Source organism: Taurulus bubalis (genome assembly GCF_910589615.1).
Source record: "Taurulus bubalis genome assembly, chromosome: 18".
Lineage (NCBI taxonomy): Eukaryota > Metazoa > Chordata > Actinopteri > Perciformes > Cottidae > Taurulus > Taurulus bubalis.
The window spans coordinates 2,144,780-2,170,102 of NC_136606.1; the positions used below are offsets into that span (position 1 = coordinate 2,144,780).

Sequence of the window (25,323 nt, forward strand, 5' to 3'; positions counted from 1 at the left end):
TCAGGAGTACAGGCTCCAGTAGATGGTGTTGAACAGCAGGTAGGACAGCGGGAAGGCCAGGCGCGAGTACGAGTCGATGACGTAGCTGTTGCTGACGAACAGGTCCACGTGCTCGCGCACGGACCGCTGCCGGCGGAGGCGGGTCCCCTCCGGGGGCCGGGCGCCCGAGCCCAGGGACGACGGCGCTGCGGCGCGGGGGTCAGAGGTCAGGGAGGCCGCCGAGCGGGAGAACGGGGTCAGCTCCACGTCGTTGTCGTGGAAACAGCCGTCGAAGGCCATCGCCTGGCTGGCGTTGAAGGTGGACGGGATCTGAAGCGTGATGGAGGCAGGGCAGATGGGTTTAATATATAATAATGTAGCGTCCACATTTGCTTTCCTTGCAATGGAGGTTTGTTCATGAGACCGTCAACAACGTTGGCGAGACTCACGCACATCCGCTTCTCAGCTACAGAACAGCTAACTAGCACAGAACGCTACTTGAATACGCGTCTCACACACTTAACCTTTACCTTCCGACAGGTCAAACCCCGCCTCCCCTCTGCTCCACCAATCACAGGGCCGCAACCGGCCATCACGCACACTGCCTCCCTGTGATTGGCCGGAGAGAGCGAGAGGTGACCGAGCGACTCCTCCCACCTCCACAGGCACCTAGGGTCGCTATGACAATATATTTTATGGGGCCCTGTTCTTCGTAGCTGGCTTACTGAGTTATCCGGATCATTTTCAGGATAAGATGACATAGGTCAGGCTTTTCGGTTCCTCGAAGCAAGTTTGGAAAAATCACCATAGCAACACATCGAAATCCCTTAACCTGCTCTAGAGCATGTTAACTGAAATTCACTGGATAAGCTGACCACTCCCACCGGACAAAAGAGGCAGCTCACTTCCTCATTGATGAAGAAGCGATATTAGTTATGTTAGTTTTATAGGGAGAGAGTTCTTTCAGATCGTCAAGATCCGTTCTCACATCATAATCATAAGACAGTGTTATTAGTACACCATACATATCATTATTGTAGAAATTGATTAAGGTGATCGTGATGAGAATACAGAATCACACACAATTTATTTTCACTGCTTCAATTGATTGAATTTCTGATTATGAATAATACATACATACTGATCCGCCCATACACATATTCAAACTCCTAGTTATATGTAATATACACATACATGAATATACATATATATATAGTACATGATACATACGCACATACAGTACATATATCCTCATAAGTATATATTTATTCGTATACTACTGCCAGCAGGCACATTTAAATCAATATAATCTGATGAAGTACTTAAAATTAGCCGACATATTTTCCCAACACTGACGCATTTAACTTGTCTGATATTTTGCCATATTTTGCCCTCACAGTGGTGGTGTAAAGCTGCGTTCACGCCAAAAGCGTTGCGATTATTCACAACACTTTTGGTGTGAACGCAGCATTAGACTCTGCCATGATTATGGTCTTGACTTCCTCATATGCGTTCATGATCATCTCCTGCTCATCAGCGGAGAAAAAAGAAGCTCTTCATTTGAGTTTATTTGCCATGTTGTAGCGTTAGAACATCATGGATTCAGTGATCGACTATTTCCCCTTTTGAAGCAGACGTGCACGCGCATTTATCCTGATGACTGATATCTGGTTGAAATTAACGAGACTGATTGAGCGCGGATCAGCCTTTGAGAAATCGACATAGCCTGATGTCAATCATCTTGGTAATTTAAGCTGGATAATCGGACATTTGATCGATTTAGTAGAACCAGGTACGAGGAACGGGGCCCTGGTCAACAATCCAAACATCACAATTATTCAGTTTACGTTTTTTAGGGCAGAATATAGAAGCAGGTCTTTTACATTTGACAAAATGAAACCATGAAATATTTAAAAATAAATTACTTAAATCACTTTTTAAAAAGTTCTAATCTTATCGCATCTTAATGTTTTGTTTGTAAAATCTTAATTTGTTAAAATATAACTTTTTTAATCTCAAAGAAAATCTTTGTGATTGCTCAAAAATTTCAAAAAAAAATGTAATTAAATAATACATATACAATATATCTGATGTAATGCTTCCACCAGAATAACAAAAACAAGTTAAACTGATGAATTTAAAAAATCAAATAAAAAAGCAACATTGAGCTTGATTTACAAAGGTAATATTAAATGTTATTATATTTATTATTAATGTATTTCAGTCATGAACCATCACAGAGAAACACTGTAATGTCTCTGTTTGTCCACTAGAGCGAGACATTGAGTCAAACATGGCTGCTGACCTTCCCCCTCTTCATCTTCCTCATCTCCTCCAGAGTGGTGCAGTAGTTCACTGCCGCGTACTCGATCACCGAGAGGAACACGAACAGGAAGCTGGTCCACAGGTAGATGTCCACCGCCTTCACGTAGGACACCTGCAATGACACGGGGAGGAGGAGGAGGAGGAGGAAGAGCAACATACAGTGTGAAAAGAGCTTGATGTGTGGAGTTAAAGTCAAACAGCAGCAGGATTTAAAGACGGCAGATATTAAACTTCATTATAAAATCCATCACATAAAAGTAAATTTACTGTAAATGTTTTGCTCTTTTTATGAGAATGATGATGGACAGGAGTTTCAGGTCCCCAAACGCACCACATACACTTAAAAAAATATGTATTTGTTTTAATTACTTATAAGTGCAGTTATTTTCTGTCCATTCTTTTTTTCATTTCCTTGCCTTATTTTGAGTATAAATATTTTTTGGGGAATTATTAATTAATAATTAGAGCAGTTTACAAAAAATCAAGGTTCAGTAAAATAAAAAGATTGTTGAGAGCCAACTGAAAACATAACCTCCTCATGGAGATGTGAGTAAATGTGATATTTGTTGAGGTCGTCGGGGCCTCTGGTCCCTGTAGTCTGGATTACTGGACTCTCACATGGGACTAAAAGCCCTGAAACAGAGTCCCAGAGCCCGGCTGCCCCTGAAGGCCACAGCAGCAGCTACCTGAGGCATGGAGGAGGACACTCCGGTGATGATGGTGGACATGGTGAGCACCGTGGTCATTCCTGCAGGACGACAAGCCACACGGAGGTTATTATTAAGGTTATTATCATGATGATTCATAATAATACATAATTATACTACAATACATAATACTATAATACATATATTATATATTATATATGTGGTTACCCAGGGAGACGCGTGCCGGGACGGCCCTGCGGTCGATCCAGAAGGAGACCCAGGACAGGACGACCATCAGCATGGTGGGGAAGTACGTCTGCAGCATGAAGAAGAAGACGTGCCTCTGCAGGATGAAGTTGATGAAGAGGCGGTTGTACCAACCTGAGGGGAGACGGGGAGCGGTGAGCACGAGGATCCTCTCCTGAACTACATAGTACATGTACTGCTGCTCTACCAGCCTCTCCTGAACTACATACATGTACTGCTGCTCTACTAGCCTCTCCTGAACTACATAGTACATGTACTGCTGCTCTACCAGCCTCTCCTGAACTACATACATGTACTGCTGCTCTACTAACCTCTCCTGAACTACATAGTACATGTACTGCTGCTCTACCAGCCTCTCCTGAACTACATAGTACATGTACTGCTGCTCTACCAGCCTCTCCTGAACTACATAATACATGTACTGCTGCTCTACTAACCTCTCCTGAACTACATACATGTACTGCTGCTCTACTAACCTCTCCTGAACTACATACATGTACTGCTGCTCTACTAACCTCTCCTGAACTACATACATGTACTGCTGCTCTACCAGCCTCTCCTGAACTACATAGTACATGTACTGCTGCTCTACTAACCTCTCCTGAACTACATAGTACATGTACTGCTGCTCTACTAACCACTCCTGAACTACATACATGTACTGCTGCTCTACTAGCCTCTCCTGAACTACATAGTACATGTACTGCTGCTCTACTAGCCTCTCCTGAACTACATAGTACATGTACTGCTGCTCTACTAACCTCTCCTGAACTACATAGTACATGTACTGCTGCTCTACTAACCTCTCCTGAACTACATAGTACATGTACTGCTGCTCTACCAGCCTCTCCTGAACTACATAATACATGTACTGCTGCTCTACTAACCTCTCCTGAACTACATAGTACATGTACTGCTGCTCTACCAGCCTCTCCTGAACTACATAGTACATGTACTGCTGCTCTACTAACCTCTCCTGAACTACATAGTAGATGTACTGCTGCTCTACTAACCTCTCCTGAACTACATAGTAGATGTACTGCTGCTCTACTAACCTCTCCTGAACTACATAGTACATGTACTGCTGCTCTACCAGCCTCTCCTGAACTACATAGTACATGTACTGCTGCTCTACCAGCCTCTCCTGAACTACATAATACATGTACTGCTGCTCTACTAACCTCTCCTGAACTACATAGTACATGTACTGCTGCTCTACCAGCCTCTCCTGAACTACATAGTACATGTACTGCTGCTCTACTAACCTCTCCTGAACTACATAGTAGATGTACTGCTGCTCTACTAACCTCTCCTGAACTACATAGTAGATGTACTGCTGCTCTACTAACCTCTCCTGAACTACATAGTACATGTACTGCTGCTCTACTAACCTCTCCTGAACTACATAGTACATGTACTGCTGCTCTACTAACCTCTCCTGAACTACATAGTACATGTACTGCTGCTCTACCCGCCTCTCCTGAACTACATAGTACATGTACTGCTCACTTCTGAGATTTTGATATATTTTGCCTCCATAACTCGTGGAAAGAAACTTTTTATTTTACAATTTCTCCTAAAGTCACCAGAAGTTATGTCTGATGCCTCATTAGCATATTTAAACAAAACATTTAGTTAACCTTTAATATAATATTGCATTATGATGATTGTTGCAAGTTCATTACTTTTTAGTAATAATCTCAATTGGTAAAGTAGCACACACGCACACACAAACGCACACACAAACGCACACACAAACGCACACACAAACGCACACACACACACACACACACACACACACACACACACCCGTGCTGCTGTAGAAGGCCAGGCCGCTGGAGGCGTGGAAATGCTCGATAAAGAACTGAGACAAGACGATCTCGTCCGTCCTCAGCGAGTCGTTCCCGTTCTTCCAGTAAAGCATCAGGTCGTTCTCATTGTACGCGTCTGTGGGGGGAGAGAGAGAGAGAGGGGAGGGGGGGGGAGAGCATGTTGGGGGGTGGGGGGGAGAGAGAGAGAGAGGGGAGGGGGGAGAGAGCATGTTGGGGGGGGGGGGGGGGGGGGGAGAGAGAGAGGGGAGGGGGGAGAGAGCATGTTGGGGGGTTGGGGGGGAGAGAGAGAGAGGGGAGGGGGAGAGAGCATGTTGGGGGGTGGGGGGGAGAGAGAGAGAGAGGGGAGGGGGAGAGAGCATGTTGGGGGGTGGGGGGGGAGAGAGAGAGAGAGAGGGGAGAGAGCATGTTGGGGGGTGGGGGGAGAGAGAGAGAGAGAGGGGAAGGGGGAGAGAGCATGTTGGGGGGTAGGGGGGGAGAGAGAGAGAGAGCATGTTGGGGGGTGGGGGGGAGAGAGAGAGAGAGCATGTTGGGGGGTATGGGGGGAGAGAGAGAGCGAGCATGTTGGGGGGTGGGGGGGAGAGAGAGAGAGAGCATGTTGGGGGGTGGGGGGGGGAGAGAGAGAGAGCATGTTGCAGCTGTTATAGTATTAAAGTATTAAAGTTAGAGCTGCTTTTAGTTTATTATAATATATATTTATTTGGCCCTGGTCATTCAAGTTTGATGTTAATCTATAATTTCCCATCACACTTTATTTGTTGATTTAAACGTGTGTGTGTGTGTGTGTGTGTGTGTGTGTGTGTGTGTGTGTGTGTGTGTGTGTGTGTGTCTCACAGCTCTCCAGCTCCAGAGAGCAGTTCTGTGTGTCCAGAGGGAAGCTGCTGAAGTCCATCGAGCAGAGCGACGTCACCGTCACCCTGAAACACACACACACACACACACACACACACACACACACACACACACACAGCCACACCCACACACCCACACACACCACACATTAAACACACACCACCTGCTGTCGCCAAGGAAACCAGCAGCGCTTATTGAATATTATAAGTCATTTTTACTCACTGGTAGTATTGTTAAATTCTAGTTGTTTGCTTATTTACGTTCGATTTTTTTTTTATGTATTAGGATAGTCTTTTCTTTTGATAGCTTTTAGTTTAATTATTTGTAGTTGTTTACTTAGTCTTTCGATTGTTTATTGGTTTATTGATTGGGTAATGCTGTGGGCCCTTGGGGTTTACATATAGGAGTAGGCGGGTACAGGACCAGCATGCACCTGGGTAGGCGGGTACAGGACCAGCACGCACCAGGGTAGGCCTGTGATTTATTTACCAGCTCAGCACGGGAGAAGCAGCATGGGGCGTCTGACCACTACAGAATCCATAATTTATAAAGTATAAAAACCCAATCATGAAACGCATAATAGGCAAGCTTATTAATTAAGAATAATGTATAACTGTGTTTATGAATTGCATTCTAATGAGTTACTAATGAGTGTTCATGTTGGAACAATGCTTTGTAAATGATGAATTAAGTGTTTATGCTTTACTAATGCTAAACAGTGTGGAGTTATTATAAAGTGCACTCTAAAAAGCCCAACTTCAAATTCTAGTCCTAAATTCAAGTCCTAACACATTTTTTTAAGTTGAGTCAAAAATACCTTTGAAAAAAGTTGAACTAACTCAAAATGTCAATTTTATTAAAAAGGAGTGGAATCCACTGAAAATGTTAAGTTGAGAAAACTTAGTATAGTGGTTTGGGCATCTGCTGAGGTAACTAAGGCCACTGTGCATATCAGTAAACACACATACATACATATATATATATATATATATATATATATATATATATATATATATATACGTATATATATATATATATATATATATATATATATATATATATATATATATATATATATATATATATATATATTACTACTTTAATCTTACATTTTAAATAATAAAATAAATATAAAAATATTTTCTTTAGCCCCTGTTTAAGATACATTGATTTTTGATACCATTGTTTGTTTATTATATTTAGATACCTGAAAGTCTGTCTGTTCACAATAAATGTTCAATAGAGAGAGAGAGAGAAAAAAAAAAACGCCAACCGCCGTAAAAGCAGAAGAAGAAGAAGAAGAGAGAAAAATATCCGTCTACCACTGCACATGTGCACTTCTGCATGAGATAGCGATTTCGCGCCTGTCCACGCCAGTTTAAGTGTTTCTGCAGAATGCCGTCTACGTCCAGCACAACTTAACCAGGTAAGACTGTGTATGTTCAGTGCGTTAGCTAACTGGCTAGTCAGATAACCTGTTGTTTTTTTAATGCAAAATGTAACATTAAGAAGTTTACAACATGACAGACCCCAGCCTACTTTTCACGTGTTCATAACGCCATGTGTAATTTCACAATAACGACCTGCTCGTGTTAGCTAGGTTAGCTAACATGTTGCTGCAGTGCTTCTCCGTTCTTTAGCGTTGGTGGCGTCGACACTGCCTCTAGTTCCCTCATAAGTTACCCGCGCGTAGCATTCAGGTGCACTAGATCCCGTCCAGGTCCTGGACGGGATCTAGTGCCGCGGGCACCTGGTCGCCCGCAGGGACCACGTGAGTCACCCGCGACTCGCGAGGCATGTTCTAAAAATAGAACACATTTTGAGCTTCGTCAAAAAGATTTGTGTTTTTATCAACCGACCTCTCTACATGGTCGCGTTACAACTCTTCTCTGTATTGAGCACGGCGGAGTTTCGCCCCGATGCGATGCACACAGACACGGCCGCGCGCACAGGTGAACACACAGGTGAACACACAGGTGAACACACAGGTGAACACACAGGTGGACACACAGGTGGACACACAGGTGGACACACAGGTGGACACACAGGTGGACACACAGGTGGACACACAGGTGAACACACAGGTGGACACACAGGTGGACACACAGGTGGACACACAGGTGGACACACAGGTGGACACAGTGTGTGAAAGCGGCGAAAAAATGTGTTGCGTGCTTGCACACTCATCGCAACTTATGAAGCTGTACAGGTCACGCAGCACATCGCTTGGAAAGGACATGAGGATCCTTCTAGACAACTTTGATGAACAGGTAATCAATAAGTAGGAAGTGAATGTGGAATAACAGGGTTCTCAATTAGATTTAAACTGGGACCAAAAACTGGGGGACAGACGAGGGGCATTTTCACAACTATGTAGTCTGACCCAATACATCAATTATAAAGTGGACTGAATGAATGGAGGCATCTTGTACTGTTATGGTGACACTAATATTAGCATAGTATTATGTGTAGGTTTGGATATTTGCTGACAAATATGATGTGGTTGCTACTTTCCACTTTTTTTAAGAACTACCAAAATACATGAAATGTGTCTGTCACCAATGTGGTGTTCTACCCCTTTTCTACTGTGGTCAGGACAAATGCTGGAGTCAGTTTGGCACTTGAGTAAACGGGTCCATGTTTACGCCAACCTAGGAGCAGGAGGCACAACATGTCAAACTATAGTGTGAAATGCTTTTTAAGAAGGTTTAATTAAATAGTAGTAAGGCCATTGAAATTTCAGAGTTGCACCGTATAACTAAATATTAAAGGCCTATATGGTGTTTTATCACATTGTATTGGGGCAAAAAAACATCAGTCCCAGTTGTTGTGCTAATATTTCACGATCCCTGTTCTACACTATGCTTTTGGAGCTGGGAAATATATTAAAACCAATTATATTTTTGCACTCTGAATGGCTTTCGTCTCAACTATGCAAACCATAACATTGGAGCAGAGCATTTACCATCAGATGACCCTTTTTAATATTTCAGAGTTTGTCTTCCAATATATATAAATACACGTTAATGTAAACGGGTGTATTGTATTGTTAGGCTTAACTGACATTTCAAATTGGGGATTTCAGAGATGAAAAGCAACAGAGCGTTATTGTTTTCACACTTAAACTATGTCCAAAAACATGGTACCCATATGTACAGTAGGAACATATGGGTTCATTTAGTTAGTGAATACAGCCGACCTGAAATGCATGCTACCATGCTGGAAGCATTTTACCAAATTTATTTGAATAATGCCTTTGTCTTTAATAGTTTGCATTAGGGCTGCAACAACGAATCGCTAAAATCGATTAGCAAAAGTGTTGGCAAGGAATTTCATTATTGATTGGTTGTGTCGCGCGATTATTACGGCAGTCATAAAGAGAGCGGAGCAGAGCAACTGGCCGCCATTGTGTCTGAGATTGGAGTGAGACACTGAGAAACGTTTAGATCGTGATCTTAGCAAAAATAGAACATCTTGGATGTGACGTGTCGAGTCTTGGCCAATCAGCGTTAAGATGTCTCCAGCGGCTTATATTTTCTAAGAGTATTTTCCAAAGAAAGATCGGAATGAAAATGACAGTATGATAATAATGCCGATGATAATATGTCAAAGCGCTGATTTATACATCAAACAAAGCTTCATGACACAATTTATTTATTTCCTCAGGGAGAACAAGCCGGATCACCCGGAGAGAACCCACTGGACCTCGGGGAGAACAAGCAAACGTGAAACTTGCTAGCTACTACAGCACCGTGCAGCCCTGAATATTCATCATTATGAATATTATTATGATATTATTATATTATCCTCGACCCAAGCCTCACAGGAGTCTCTGGTCAACTCGAGCTGAGCCTCACAGGAGGCTCTGGTCTCCTTCAGAGATGCCACGAGTTTTACATTCTCAGATCTCTGCTGGTCCACCTGAGCCTGAAAGGACTCCTTTGACTCCTGGAGAGCGGTCCTCTCCTGCTGCAGCTCCTCTGAGGCCCGGAGGAGGGACGACTTTTCCTCCCGCCACTCCCGAAAGCCTTCGAAATGTTCCTCGTCTTCGTCCAGTAAGGTCACCAAGCTGTTGACCTCCTCTCTTTTGGCCTCCAGCTGAGCTTCACAGGAGGCTCTGGTCTCCTCCAGCCGAGCCACGACTCTGATCTGCTCCAGCAAGGAGGCTTTCTCTTGCGCCCACTTTGAGCGGTCAGCTTCAAACTGCTTCTCCTTTTCCTGCAGCTTCAGTTCCACAATCCACCTGTAGTTCTTCCGCTGGCCACGTTCAGTGTTCAGCTCCTCCTCAGACGCCGTCAAAGCAGTCTGGAGCTTTTCATGAACCGTCTTCTGCTCGTCCAGTTTAGCCTCACAGGAGGCTCTGGTCTCCTCGACCTGAGCCTCACAGGAGGCTCTGGTCTCCTCGACCTGAGCCTCACAGGAGGCTCTGGTCTCCTCGACCTGAGCCTCACAGGAGGCCATGGTCTCCTCGACCTGAGCCACACAGGAGGCTCTGGTCTCCTCGACCTGAGCCACACAGGAGGCCATGGTCTCCTCGACCTGAGCCACACAGGAGGCCATGGTCTCCTCGACCTGAGCCTCACAGGAGGCCATGGTCTCCTCGACCTGAGCCACACAGGAGGCCATGGTCTCCTCGACCTGAGCCTCACAGGAGGCTCTGGTCTCCTTCAGAGATGCCACGAGTTTTACATTCTCAGATCTCTGCTGGTCCACCTGAGCCTGAAAGGACTCCTTTGACTCCTGGAGAGCGGTCTCTGCCTGCTGCACTCTCAGGTCCTCCTGATCCTCCTGATCCTCCTGAGTCACCGGGCGGTTTAGCATGGCGACGGCGTGTTGGGCCTGAGCCTCAACCAATTGGACGTTCAGGCTATCAACCTCCCACTCCATCTCTTGTTTCCCAATGATCCACATGTTTTTCTTGATGAGACCTTTCTTCCAGTTAAAAATGATAAAACTTATTAAAAAAGTTCAAATGTCCTCTTTTCTTGAAGATCAGCGTGTTCCTGTCAGTGAAATGCTGTGTTGAAGTTGGGCTTGATCAAAGGCACAGAACTGATGGGCGGAGCTTATGATCCACAAAATATAATGGGCGGAGCTTATGACTTCATGGAATGTTATGAAAACATGAACATTCCGATTTCTGAAATGAAGGATTGACTCTTAAATGCTTGCATTAGAACAGGGGTGGCCAACCAGTCAGAGACTAAGAGCCACATTTTTTACTGTGTTACTGCAAAGACCCCCCCCCACCCCCCGTGAGCCAAAAATTAAAATGTCTCTGTTACTACGACATAAATCCATTTAATTTAGGGTTAAGAAACCAACATTACTCTATCAAAGATCAAACTTAAAACAGATGAAAATAACAAAGTCAAAGATTAAACACACGTTATTATATTAACTTTGTTCAAAGCTTTTTTGTCACAGTTGAGAAGGACATAAGTCTAAGAACATGCATGTGGTCTGGGGCAGTGGTTCAACTGATCTGGCTGCAGGACCCACCATCACCCTGAATGACAAGCCGCGACCAAAGCGAGGAACATTTTCAACTTCTCAATTTGATTTAATGAAAATATGGCACCTAGGTTTGAACCTGAGATAGTATCACAGTATGCCAAACAGAAATATTCCCTTTCACACTCAATTAAAAACCCCAAAGTGCTTCTTAAGGATACAAGGTAATACAACACACATAATAATGTTATAACTTCAGCCTTTTTGAACATAACAAAAAAAGGTTGGGAATGAAGCGAACTATCACAAATAGTCCGATGTGTAAACTCACGCAAGTAAAGTGTGTTGTGAACGCAGCATTGAGGAGTGTGTGAATATTCAATTCAATTCAGTTTATTTTATATAGCCCAAAATCACAAATTAAAATGTGCAATCTGTACAAATAACATCCTGTCCCGGGACCTCACATCAGATCAGGAAAAACTCCCCAAATAAAGATAGTAAAAACCATTTCACAGGGAAAACAGGAAGAAGCCTTCATAGAGCAACAGAGGAGGATCCCTCTCCCCGGATGGACAGAAGAATAGATGTCATGTGACCAGAATGAACAACGTAACAGAGTTACAACACATGACATCAATATGACTGAAATTGAATAAATTGCACTCTGCCGCATTAAAAAATCCCTTCAAAATAAAAGCACAGGATTTTTTTTTTTTTTGCCCATGTAAAATGACCGTCCTGACGGACTGAAAACGTGTCCGCGAAAGACTGAAAACGGGTCCGCGAATGACTGAAAACGGGTCCGCGAAAGACTGAAAACGGGTCGCGAATGACTGAAAACGGGTCCGCAAATGACTGAAAACGGGTCCGCAAATGACTGAAAACGGGTCCGCGATTTCATGGCTTTCAAGCCGTCGCGCCTTGATTTCGACACCAGTGGTCTAAAGTATTTGCAAAATCAATAAAAAGATTTAAAAAAAACAATAAAAAAAAAACACAAACTTCGATATGAACGCAAGAGCCGCATGAAACCAGGCAAAGAGCCGCATGCGGCTCGGGAGCCTCGGGTTGGCCAGGCCTGCATTAGAATTTTAACAATAAAATGCCTAATATAAACGATTGTGTTTTTTTTTTAAGGCCACATCCAGTCCTGAAATATCATATTTTATCTTGTTCACCATATGACCTTTTTTTTTTTTTTATACATTTTTGCAAGCAGGATTTTACATTTAGTATTTGAGGTGTCAAATATTCAACAACTTTATTAATTCATACATAGAAACATTGTTATGCACATAATATAAATAAAATGGAAAAAAGTAAAATGTTTGCAGTGAGAAGAGTATTTCAGTCTACTGAAGGTTGCCTAGCTTTTAGCATAATATTAGCGTGTAAATTTTTGGATGCCTGGTGTAGTAAAAAAAAGAAGTCCTTCATAGTATTACATTTAGTTAGTACCTCTACTAGATACTATCGTGACTCAAGGCTTCAAACATCAGTCCACAAACCAATGGGGGACGCCATTACGACTGCGCCCACTTATATAAACCGTCGATGTATAATTACAGCTGTAACAACTGGACATCAAAGCATCCAGTTGGACCCAACAGACACATCTGGGAGCATCGTCTTGGAGGGAACATGCCGACATTTGGGTTTTGTGTCGTAGATGATTTGTTAATTCTCAACAAAGACCAACTAGTGAATAAAACCCCTTCGTGACCTCAGGAGCATCTTCAAGTGTGCGTGTTTAAGACCTCCGACTGGACCTCCTACCTGACGCTGTACAGGATGTTCCCGTCGGGGTAGACCCGCAGCATGATGTTCTCCATGGTGGTGTCGTGGATGAAGGAGCGCTTGGAGTGGACGAAGAAGACGTCGGGAACCCAGATCTTCTTCACCAGCCGCGAGTCGAACGTCCTGCTCTGATTAGTTCGGGACGGAAACGCCAGCCGCTCGTCCTTCCAGTAGTGACGCAGGTACAGAGTCATGGTGAAGTCCTGCAGGAGGAGATCATGGGGATGTTGGATTCGTTCTTGAAAAGGAAGTTACGAATACTTCAAGGAGCTCCCCTCTCTGATTGTGTAATTTCAGGGATTTTTAAAGACAGAAAGAGTTGAAAGCATCCAGTATAATAAGAAATATATGTCTATATATATATATATATAGTTGGATTCCTCTTCTTATGCACCAGAATCTTTCACATATCATGTATTTGTATCATTACTAACATAATACTAACTAGTTTTTTTTTTTGTTTTGCATCTTCCCATAACTTTTCTTTATTTTCTGTTTGTTTTGCACAGTACTTCTTCTAACGTTGTATTGCCCTTTAAAGTGTGAAATCTGTATACAAAGATTGAGTATTCAAAAAGATTTAACAAAAATACATTTAACAAAGTATTAAATGTAAGGTTTTGAAAACACATCCTGGTCACGCATTGTGAAATACTTGGTTGTGTTTGGGAGAGTCGTTCCTGCTCGTTCACCAGTGGAGAGACAACGTGTCTGCAGTCACTCTTGATCCGGTAAGTTTACCCGTCATCACAGGTGATCCTCACCATGTTGACCTCTGAGATGCTGTCGATGCTCTCCACCTGCACGTCGATGCCCACGGGGATGGCTGCGCCTGAAACCACCAAATCATTACAGTCACAACTCGTAAATCCCTGCGACGGAGGAAGGGGTTCTCTGCTCTCACATCACCTGAGGCGCTCCGAGTCTATCAAGGCATCCATCTGCAGATGACTCCACAGCGTCACCTGTCCCAATGCATTTCATGCAATGTTCAGAGGACTGTCTGCGATAACGTTGGAAGAATGCATGAAGGGGGAGCTGTGGTTGTTATTGATGCTGAAATGTGTTTTTACTCTGCAGCATCACAAAACCTGCAGGCTCGAGGGTTCTTGGACGCTCCAGAGGCTTTTCTCAGTAAAACGTTGGATGCAACCCTGAAAAGATTCACCATACTGATTAGATGCCTCTTCGCAGCTCGTATCTCTTCAACCGTCTGTATCCGCCCCGTGAAACCTCTTTTTGGTCAACAACGTTCTTCGCCCTCGCCGCCGACCGTCAACATCTGCTCCCCCCCCCCCCCTTCCTCCCCCGCTCTCCATCCACCTCATTAGCAGATTAAGCTTGTTTAACCGCTAAACCCGAACAACCTGATTTGTGCACACAAACAGCAGAAATAGCTACGCAGCACACAAATCCCCCGAAAAAAAAAAGCTTCAATCCCGGCTGCCCGTCTGGCTGCTCGGCCTCCGTGAGGAAGCATGACAAAGTTTGGGATTTTTTCACCAAAATATCGGCTAATTTGAGGGTTTATCCACCGCTGCGGACCCAAAGAGTTCATTCCCGGCTCGACCACGAGCTCCAGCGATGATTCACTGTCAACCCAAACTCATCAACGTCTCAATCTGCAGCACAATGTCAAACGTTTCACAATGAGGGGAATGCACAAGAAGAATGAGCCGTCGTGACTGTCGGCTAGCTAATGAATCACTTCTGACAGCTGTGAACTTCTGCCGCCCTCACAGAGCTTGTTTAGAGATCTGCAGGTCAAGAAAGGCTAAAAAGGTGATTTAATGTGAAGCTGCACATTGAAATGTAATTATTTTAATGCTGTAGTTTATAATCTAGGCCTCTAGCAAGCATACTTCATCTATAAAGTTCTTACAAAAGACTTAAATAAGGTACACAAACAAACACAATTAAGTGAACAACCCTGAAAGTAAAAGTTACAAAACCAAGAAAAAATACAAAGAAAACAAACTTCTTTGAGGCTTTATAGTCGCTCCTTTAGTTCTCACCAAAGTAAGGGGTCAACATTCACAAAAGCCCCACAATGCAATGCTTTGTTCTGTTCGTGAAAAGTGAAAGAAGATAAATCCTGCGAGTGACAGAGAGCCAACAGAGAGGAGCTGAAACTGGAGTAATGTGGAATTTACTGCCTTGCTGCATCGTTCTGGTCCAGCAGGAACATGCATTCTATTATTCCTTCTAATTAAGTTTAACTAGAGTTGTTGCACTTCTAAGGATGTTTAGACAACTTGTAGTTTTAACCCACGTGCCTGCAGAGGGTTTCTGCAGCCGAGTCTCGTCAGTTTTGGAATCGCAGTTTAATGTGTTGTCATTTAGTTAGACTGGACTCAAAGACCAAGAAAATGAAAAAGCCTTTTGACCTGAAACCGTGTCTGCTGGTGGAGAACACATCAACTCGCTGGTCGGGTGCGTGACACACATATATCCTATATAGCTTACATTCCTGCTGCCAAGGGGGTGAAACCTGCGCTGCACAGGGCCGGTGTGCCTCTGAGTGGACGAGAAGTGAGTTCATTCCACTTGAATGTCAGTGGGCCGGCAGCTCAATAAACACTTTACTTAATGAAGTTCGTCTGACAGCCAGGACCATAAAGCTCCGGCTGCAGACACACATATATCCAAAATAAAATAAAAAGACACCAGCGGAGCGACTCAACATGTAGAGTAACCCCGACAACGAGGGCTCTTTGGTGGGAAAAACCTGAGACAGGAGGTCGCTCTCTTTTCTCAAGTCACATCCAGTTCATAGAGCGACGCGTGCAGCTCTCTAGGTTTATGATGCAACATACGCTCTGGTATCGCATTTTTAACGGCTTGGTTTACAAAAACATGCGTGACCTTCTGCTTTCTGAGCACCTTCATCACGCAGGACCCTGAACATCAGCATCACCTGCATCTGTTTCTAACAGATGATCAGTGAGAGGCTTCTGCTGCTTCACTTTCAGGAGGTGTTGCATCACAGTGTTGGGGAGGTGGGAGCGTGCGGTACACAACAAGGCACATACACACACAAATATAATGTCAATACATTTAAACTCGTACTGAGAATACGGGACAACAAGAAAAGGGACGACAAAGGGACACAAAATGAACCAAAAATAGGCAAAATAACTATGAAAAGAGACTAAAGGGCAATAAATAGACACAACAGAACCAAAAGAGATACAAAGAGATACAACATGACTAAGAAGACACAAGAAAGACACAAATTGACTACAAAAAGAGACAAAATTATAATAAAATTACAAGAAATTATGAATATAAAATGACACAAAACGACAAAAACTAAACAGGCTAAACAACTATAAAGTGTGTGTCTTGATGCTGTGTCGGGGAGGAAGTGGGGCCCCTGTCATGTCTGTCCAGGGGCCCATTGTCTCACAATACGCCCGTGGCTGTAAAGCATTCAGAGGGAACGGTGCAGTGATGGATGACCACAACTAGGACGGTACTGTGCTTATCTATGATCAGTACTTAGCTACTATTAGCATATGTGTTATTTCAGGAACTAAAATATACAGTAAAATATTAATTTAAAGAGAAAACTGTTAATCTGCCCAGTGAGACTAAAATATTCTGGAAAAACAAACATAGAGAATAAAGAAAAAATCTTTATCTCTGAGTTTGAGGAGGAAATAAAAGCATGTGGTCAAACCAGGAAACTGGAGGGAAGTTGGTCCTAGTTGTTCCTGTTCAGCCGGTTTCACCCGCAGACACACGAAGATGGTCACATTGCTCTGTGCAGCCAGTGAGTTCGGTATGTGATGAGCAGCCTGTCTGTGGAGCATCAGTGAAGCAACGCTCCTCCATCTGTGCCACGCAGGGTTTACTGAACTACCAGGCAAAGGCCCAGGGGCCCAAAGGGTCAGGGCCTACAATATCTGTCAAAGAGCCACGAACCAACTGGGGAGAGACTCTAAATGACCACAAAGAACCACAAGACTACCGCAAAGATACAAAACCACTACAAAGAGAAACAAACTACAGCAAAGAAACACAAAACCACTACAAAGAGATACTAAAAGATTCAAAAGAGATTCAAAATAACCACAAGGAAACACAAAACTACCGCAAAGAGAATAAAACGACTCCAAAGACACAGAAAGAGACCCCAACAAAACAAAAGAGAAGCAAACCAGCTGCAAAGAGACACAAAGAAAGCACAAATAAATAGACTCACAATGACTACAAAAAGACCAAAACAAAGACACTCAAAATGGCCAAAACAATTCCAAAGATGCAAACCAGCTGTGAAGAGACACAAAGAGGCACGACTATGAAAAGGACCAAAACAACCACAAATTGTTACTACAAAGAGAAACAAAATGGCCGCAAAAATACACAAAACGACTACAAAAAAAGAGCGACTATTCTATTGTCCCCAAAAATGTTTGTGTGTTGATTGTTTTAAAATGAGTCGTTGGAAGACAATCAGGCTGCGATAGATCAGCATTGTGTTTGCATGTGACTGCAGGTGAAGGTGGATTAACATCAGACTCCTACACAATCCATACGGACTCAACTCAGCCATGAGTGACACTGGCAGCTTTGGCTGAAACACGGCCATGTAATCAATGGTCTCACACACACACACACACACACACACACACACACACACACACACACACACACACACACACACACACACAGACACACACACACACACACACCAGTGGGTTTCTATGTTAAAGCACACTTACGACAAATGATGATGTTTTTCACTGATCTTTATACTTCCACTCCATAACATTTATCTGATAGCTTTAGTTCATAAAAAAAGTTTGCAAACAAAAAGTCACGTTATGTTGCGTCGTATTGTTACGGCTTTTATGTTGCATTCCTACATTGTAGCATATGTTGTAGTGTTACACTGTATCGTTACGTTGTAGCATTTTGTAGCGCTATGTTGTAGCGTTACGCTGTAGCATTATGTTGTAGCGTTACGTTGTAGCGTTACGGTGTAGCGTTACGGTGTAGCGTTACGTGTAGCGTTACGTTGTAGCGTTATATGTTGTAATGTTACGTTGTAGCGTTACGGTGTAGTGTTATATGTTGTAATGTTTCGTTGTAGCGTTACGGTGTAGTTGTATATGTTGTAATGTTTCGTTGTAGCGTTACGGTGTAGTTTTATATGTTGTAATGTTTCGTTGTAGCGCTACGGTGCATTGTTATATGTTGTAATGTTTCGTTGTAGCGTTATGGTGTAGCGTTACGGTGTAGTGTTATATGTTGTAATGTTTCGTTGTAGCGTTACGGTGTAGTGTTATATGTTGTAATGTTTCGTTGTAGCGCTACGGTGTATTGTTATATGTTGTAATGTTTCGTTGTAGCGTTATGGTGTAGCGTTACGGTGTAGTGTTATATGTTGTAATGTTTCGTTGTAGCGTTACGGTGTAGTTTTATATGTTGTAATGTTTCGTTGTAGCGCTACGGTGTATTGTTATATGTTGTAATGTTTCGTTGTAGCGTTATGGTGTAGTGTTATATGTTGTAATGTTACGTTGTAGCGTTATACATTGTGTTATGTATTTAAGTTATATTGTTGCCTTGCTATGCTACGTTGTAACGCTACGCTTGGAGTTATGTGTGACAATTTTCACTTGTCGACAGACTTTTAAGTAGAAGGAGAAAAGTCTTTGGACGATAATTTATTCTTTTGATGGATTAAATGGCGTCAAAGGTCCAACCTCAGTTCACAACAAACCAGAAATCAATAACAATGTTTGATGCTGTCAAACTACATTTATCCATGGCAGGAACTCATTCATCAATCAAAGTCACGTGACCAGCAGAAACACAGACGCTGCATTCGTTCTCACGATGTCTCCCTAAAAAAAGACAAACTAAAAGCCGGTTGTGGGGATTCTCTTAAGTTTACAGACGTCCTTTAAAGGCTGACCGCCATCATTTAGAAATACCACCTTCAAATGTGCAGGAAGTAACAAGAAATGTCACGCGGTGTATTTCAGGACTGTGGAGGGAATGGTTTGGATGCTTCAGACACACACACATACACACACACACACACACACGCACACACACACGCACACACACACACTCTTATCTTCTTATCTGACACAGAAAAAGCTGAGATTTCCCTCCAGTGTAAAATTATAGTGGGTGGAATGCCGCAGAGCTGCGGGACAGACGCTACTGTTGTACGAGCATTATACACCGAGACGAGTAGAAGTACTGCGAGTACTGCGCTTAAGTACTGCGTTTAAGTACTGCATTTAAGTACACTTCTGAAGGTACTAGTCTCCTCTTTTCATGCCACTTCATACTTCTACTCCACTGCATTTATTTTGCAGCTTTATTAATTTTATAAACTAGGATTTTTACACACAAAATAAATGAGTTTGCAAAACATGATATTTGGTTATAAATCATGAATTAGTCGATTGACAGGAACTCGATGTAATGCATGAGTAATAATAATATTATAATATAATATATAACAGTAGAGCAGTAAGTACTTTACTTATTATGCTGACATATGTTGACTGAAGGAACATTTTCAAATTTGAGAACCTGGAAATATATGAAATGTTTGGTATTTTTGTTTGAAAACAATTTCCTTTAATCAACTAAAGAAACCAGAATTAGCTTCACCTCAGCTAGCGGCTAAATTAAAATGCTGCTTGTACGTTCATGCATCGATAATAATAAAAGAGATTTGAGGTCACATATGCACAAAAGAAGTAGTCAATTATATTCATACTTGTCCAATGCATATTTGTATTCATTTTCTTCGGGTGCAATGATTGCTCTTGCTTTCATGCATCAAATCTGTTTATTGAACTGCGTCTCCTTTAATCTCATGTTCCTCCACCGTGTCTCGTATGCAGGAACATGTTTGTCCTCGTGCAGCTTTTGTCTTCTGTTTGATTCCAATGCGCTTCATCGCAGACGTCAGTGTGTTTCCCACCCTCCATCTGCTGCAGACCTGGAGTATAATCCAGATTAATGCACACGGATCGCCCCCGACTCACACACACACACACACACACACACACACACACACACACACACACACACACACACACACACAAACACAGGCACTCATTATATTGCCAAAAACACACAATCATTTTTGAGTGAGCACACAGAGTCCTACTGTATTTCAAATGCATTAATGCTCTCTCTCACACACACACACACACACACACACACACACACACACACACACACACACACACACACACAATGTGTAATCTGGGTCAGTGTTGGTGATTTGGGGATCGACACATCCGTTGTCTGGGTGACCCAGTGCCCATCGTCACATCATGAAAGCAGCGTGTACGCATCATCAGCGTGGGACGGTGCGTGAGCGGATTAAATCTTCAGGGATGAAATTAAGTGTGTGTGTGTGTGTGTGTGTGTGTGTGTGTGTGTGTGTGTGTGTGTGTGTGTGTGTGTGTGTGTGTGTGTGTGTGTGTGTGTGTGACTTTTTTTATATTTAACGATTGCGTTGAGGACAATTTTTTGTTCATCACAAAAACATTTCCAACCTCACTCAAAAATATGTATGAAAAAAATGGATACAAATAATAATAATAATAATAAGGTTGGGAAAATGATCAAGGGTAAATATTTACCAGCACATGACAGGTAAGTATGGAATAATACTAATAATACTTTTAAGGTCAAGGTTAAGAGAAGTTTGTCAGTAAAATTATCGCTAAATGATTAATAAAGGAAATTGGTGTCAGAGGTCACGGCGGGTTGGGATTAGATTAATCTATAAAAATAACTTGAACCATGAAGCCCCAGAGGGAGACCGGGACCAGTAGAACATTTTTTTGAATAAATAAATAGGAGACTGTAGTTAAAATTGTTAAATAGAAATACAAAATATTCCACAAAACAATTAAAATATATAAAATAGGAGAATATATAAAAAAATATTAAATAGAATTTAAATAAATAAATTAAATTAAAAAAAAATTCCCATTATCAGTAAAAGTGATAAGAAACAAAAGGTAAAAATTAAATTAAAAAAGAATGTATTCAAATTCATAAAATTATAAAAAAAATAAAAATTTAAATTGATAAAAGTATTATACAATGGCAATATAAAATAAAAATGTGATATATGAAACACAAAATAAAACACTTTGTTGGAATAGAGAATGGCCTCATGTCCTCACAAGTATAGAGAGACAGTGTGTGTCTGACCTCCGAAGCTCGGCCTCATGGCGAAGTCGTGCTCCTCGATCCTCAGCAGCTGCTCGCTCTTTATCAGCAGCGTCTTAGTGCTGTCCTGCCTCTTCAGCTTGTAGTCAATACGCCTGCAGACACACACACACACACACACACACACACACACACACAGTGTGTTGAGTGATTAGTTGGTTTATTACGGCTGTAATTGCAGGTTTTAAAGACAGAAACACAGTTTGTGGTTTTCTCTTGCAGCTCATTCTCATTCTGCCAAAACATGAATCAAAGGCGCGCCTCCACGTGCACACGTCCACACGTGCGCACATTCACAAAAAGCACATGTTCACACGTGCCCACATGCACACGCATGCACGTGTGTTCATTAATCTGTACGTCCCACACAAAGAGCTTCACTATGATCCAAAACAATCCTCGCTGCTCCTGCAGGACTCGCAGCTCAGCTGCTGGAGACGTCATGCAGATGATGAGCATTTTAAACTACATTTCCCAGGAGGCCGTTCTTCATCAACTCTCCTGTTGCACTGCTGGACTCAGAGGGAAATATTGTACCTTTCACTCCACGGCATTAAGCCGACAGCTTTGGATGCATCAAGAAATCTCATTAATAATGTTGAGGTTTACAACCAATCAATCAATCAATCAACCAATTAATCAATCAATCAGACATAATCAGCAGGTTCATCAATCTTGCATCCAATAGTTCAACCAACTACATCTATCTCTTTTACATAATGTTTTGTAATAATATATTAATAGAATATATATTAGTAGAAATGTGTGTGTGTATCTTTTTTTTTAAATAGTTTTATTTAAAAAAGTATAAAGAGTATTTCTTGCAGTGTGGTATTAGTACTTTTGCTGTAACAGAGTATTTTAACAGCGTGGTAGTAGTACTTTTACTTAAACATGGTATTAGTACTTTCACTTCCTCCACTATTCATAACTCAACAGGAAGTGTTGAGTTATGTTTTGAGTATTAGCTTCATGGTTTGAGGTCGATTTGGTTTGTTTGTTTCAAGGTTAATTTAAAGGATTATGGAGATGGGATTTGGCTCAAACACACTAACCTCACAACAATGTGCGTGCGTGTGTGTGTGTGTGTGTGTGTGTGTGTGTGTGTGTGTGTGTGTGTGCGACTTTAAAAGAGGCTTTCCATTCGTCAGCAGAGAAACTCTAAAACAGCTTTCATCTCTTTTCTTACTGTGTTCACCGTGTGTGTGTGTGTGTGTCTGTATGTGTGTGTTTGTGTGTATGTGTGTGTGTGTGTGTGTGTTAACCCGCTCTAAACACACACACACACACACAGCCGGCTGTAATTACACCGTCTGCATCCTGACCGCGGTGTCGTCGGGGTTTCCCCGGTTGAATGTCAGACATTTAGTTTACAGTGTATTTAAACACACAACGTGTGTACTTTGTGTACTTCTGAGGACGTCACCACTCAAACATATTCAGAGGTTTGAAACACGCGTGACGTCACGTTGAGGTTTCTAAAGGTTCCTTCATGACCTTTGAACACAACAACAGTAAAAGTGTGCAAACATAATCATGAAAAACAAGTCAAGGTAGGAGTAACATTATATATTCTTAATTGTATTATTATAACTTGTGCATTAATGTGACAACAGGATTCCACAGTTGTATTCTGGTGCATTTCAAGTGTCGTAGTATATGAAGTATTAGCTGTTGTATACTTACATGGTACATAATATAATAAAGAGCCAGAAAGTCCAAACAGGACTTTCACTAAACTTTCAGCAAATATTGTTTATGCTTCATGCAGTTATTGATCTCTTTGGCTCTCTTCAGAGGTTTTGATGGAGGTTCAGAGACTTTCGAGAACAGCTGCTTTCTTTCATTCATCTTTTCCAACAGGAGCGCCAGGAAAGATGCTTTTTCCTCTCAAGACAAATGAAACCAGTTTGAAGGAAACCAGAAGTCGAGAAGCATCAACGTCACGTCTTCAAATGAAATAATCCCTCGAGAAGTGAAAGAAATCAAACTGTGAGTGACGCCTTCGTTTGGAAGTGAAATGACGGTAAAACACCGTAATGTACGAACAGCAAAGAGGTTTAGATTTGATCGATCGGTGGATGAAGAGTCCTTTAATATTAAAATGTGGGGAGAAGAAAGTGTAAAAGTGAAAACGTTTCTGTTTCTCGTTGTTTTTATGAGATCAAATATCTGGAGAACTAATGACTTGAAAGCTGATTAGCAAAAGTGGGAACAAGTCTTTGTTCTCAAGTCCCAATTCAAGACTGACTAGTCCCAAGTCAAGACTGACTAGTCCCAAGTCAAGACTGACTAGTCCCAAGTCAAGACTGACTAGTCCCAAGTCAAGACTGACTAGTCCCAAGTCAAGTCCCAAGCAAGTCTTAAATCAAGTCTCGAGGCAAGAAAGTCTCAAGTAATGACCTACAACTCAAAAGTCAAGTCTTAACTCCCAAGTCAAGATAGTCAACTCTCAAGTCCCAAGTCTGATAAATCCCAAGTCAAGAGACTAAACTTAATAATTCGTGGCACACTTTTTAAACAACGTGGTTTTTAATCTTTGGGCTTCAAGTATTGTCATTGTCAAAAGGCTCAAGTCTCGAGTCACGAGTCTTGTTGTTCGAGTCCAAGTCGAGTTGCAAGGCTTTTTTTAATTTTGTCGAGTCCACTCAAGCCCACATCTCTGCTAATAATTAGCTAACATGCTAACTCAAACAAAGATGTGTGAATATGCGCTACTTCACAGGTCCAAGTCTAAGAAGCAAAACAGCAGAGGCAGAGAAACCCTTCACTGATCAGAACGCTGAGTCTCACCCTCCGAACTTGAACTTGCTTTTCTCCCCGAGGAAAACCTCCTTGTGCCTCCGGCGCCCCGAGCTGCGCCCGCCGGACGTCCCGGAGACGAGGCTGGCGGCGACCAGCGCCAAGCAAGTCAGCAGGTCCACCTTCATGCTTCACAGGTCGCCCGCCACAGCGGACGCAACGCCAGCATCGCCGGGCCACAGGGACACCCAGTACCCCCAGTATCCCCAGTACCCCCAGTATCCCCAGAACCCCCAGTATCCCCAGTACCCCCAGTATCCCCAGTACCCCCAGCAGCCACAGGGACACCCAGTACCCCCAGTATCCTCAGTACCCCTAGGAGCTCCTGCAGCTCCAGTAGCTCCAGCGGGCAAACGCTGCTGGTTCTAGTCCAACATCCGGCGAGTGGATTCCTCAACCAGAGGCAGAAACATGAGCAGGGTTTCCTCTCGAGTGCATGAATGTGAACGCTCCTGCATGCGGGTCCTCGCTCTGCAGCCGGATGTCTCCGGGAGCTGCTGCTGCTGCTGCTGCTGCTGCTGCTGCTGCTGCTGCTGCTGCTGCTGCTGCTGCTGCTGCTGATGCTGCTGCTGCTGCTGCTGCTGCCGCTGCTGCTGCTGCTGCTGCTGCTGCTGATGCTGCTGCTGCTGCTGCTGCCGCCGCTGCCGCTGCTGCTGCCGACCGGCAGACCTCCGTCAGTCTCTCGGCCTCCGTCTGTTTCGTCCTATCTCTGATTAAAATCGATATGAATCTATTCCTCGCCGCGATGGAGGAATGACACTAATTCCACCCTAATCCTCTTATCTGCGGCCGTAGCAATCTTTCACTAACCTACAAACAGTCACACACACACACACACACACACACACACACACACACACACACACACACACGTGCGTGCGCACACAATCAGGGTTTTCTCACTGGGACAATACAAAAAACCTGGCACCTGGTGTGATTATATGGATTATATGAGGCGAGTGCACACCGCCACATTGCGTGTGTGTGTGTGTGTGTGTGTGTGTGTGTGTGTGTGTGTGTGTGTAGAGAGGTTATTTGTGTGTGAAAATGAATGTCGGGTTTGGAAGCAGCTCAAACAACCAATCGGCCGAGATTTAATCCGAGCTGAAGTGGAGTGAGATGCGTCTAATCCAGCCTCACCTATA

At 42.9% G+C, this 25,323-nt stretch overlaps 2 protein-coding genes across 2 annotated transcripts in view; one reads left to right on the top strand and one right to left on the bottom strand.

Annotated features, from left to right (window-relative positions):
- Positions 1–24,306, bottom strand: LOC306750586 (gamma-aminobutyric acid receptor subunit rho-3; the record flags this gene model as incomplete). The annotated part of the gene is made up of 10 exons (XM_079234035.1): positions 1–309; positions 2,285–2,416; positions 2,991–3,052; positions 3,180–3,332; positions 5,028–5,165; positions 5,882–5,964; positions 13,133–13,356; positions 13,918–13,985; positions 21,359–21,471; positions 24,170–24,306. 10 exons carry the CDS (start codon positions 24,304–24,306, stop codon positions 1–3), a joined length of 1,419 nt encoding a protein of 472 aa, XP_079090161.1.
- The window catches only part of hhla2b.1 (HERV-H LTR-associating 2b, tandem duplicate 1), a gene marked incomplete at its 5' end in the record, with an annotated part of 24,586 nt that continues 23,567 nt past the window's right edge, over positions 24,305–25,323 (top strand). Inside the window, one exon of the mRNA XM_079234176.1 lies at positions 24,305–24,527. Coding sequence (XP_079090302.1) covers positions 24,305–24,527 — 223 coding nt within the window. The remainder of the gene's footprint in view (positions 24,528–25,323) is intronic.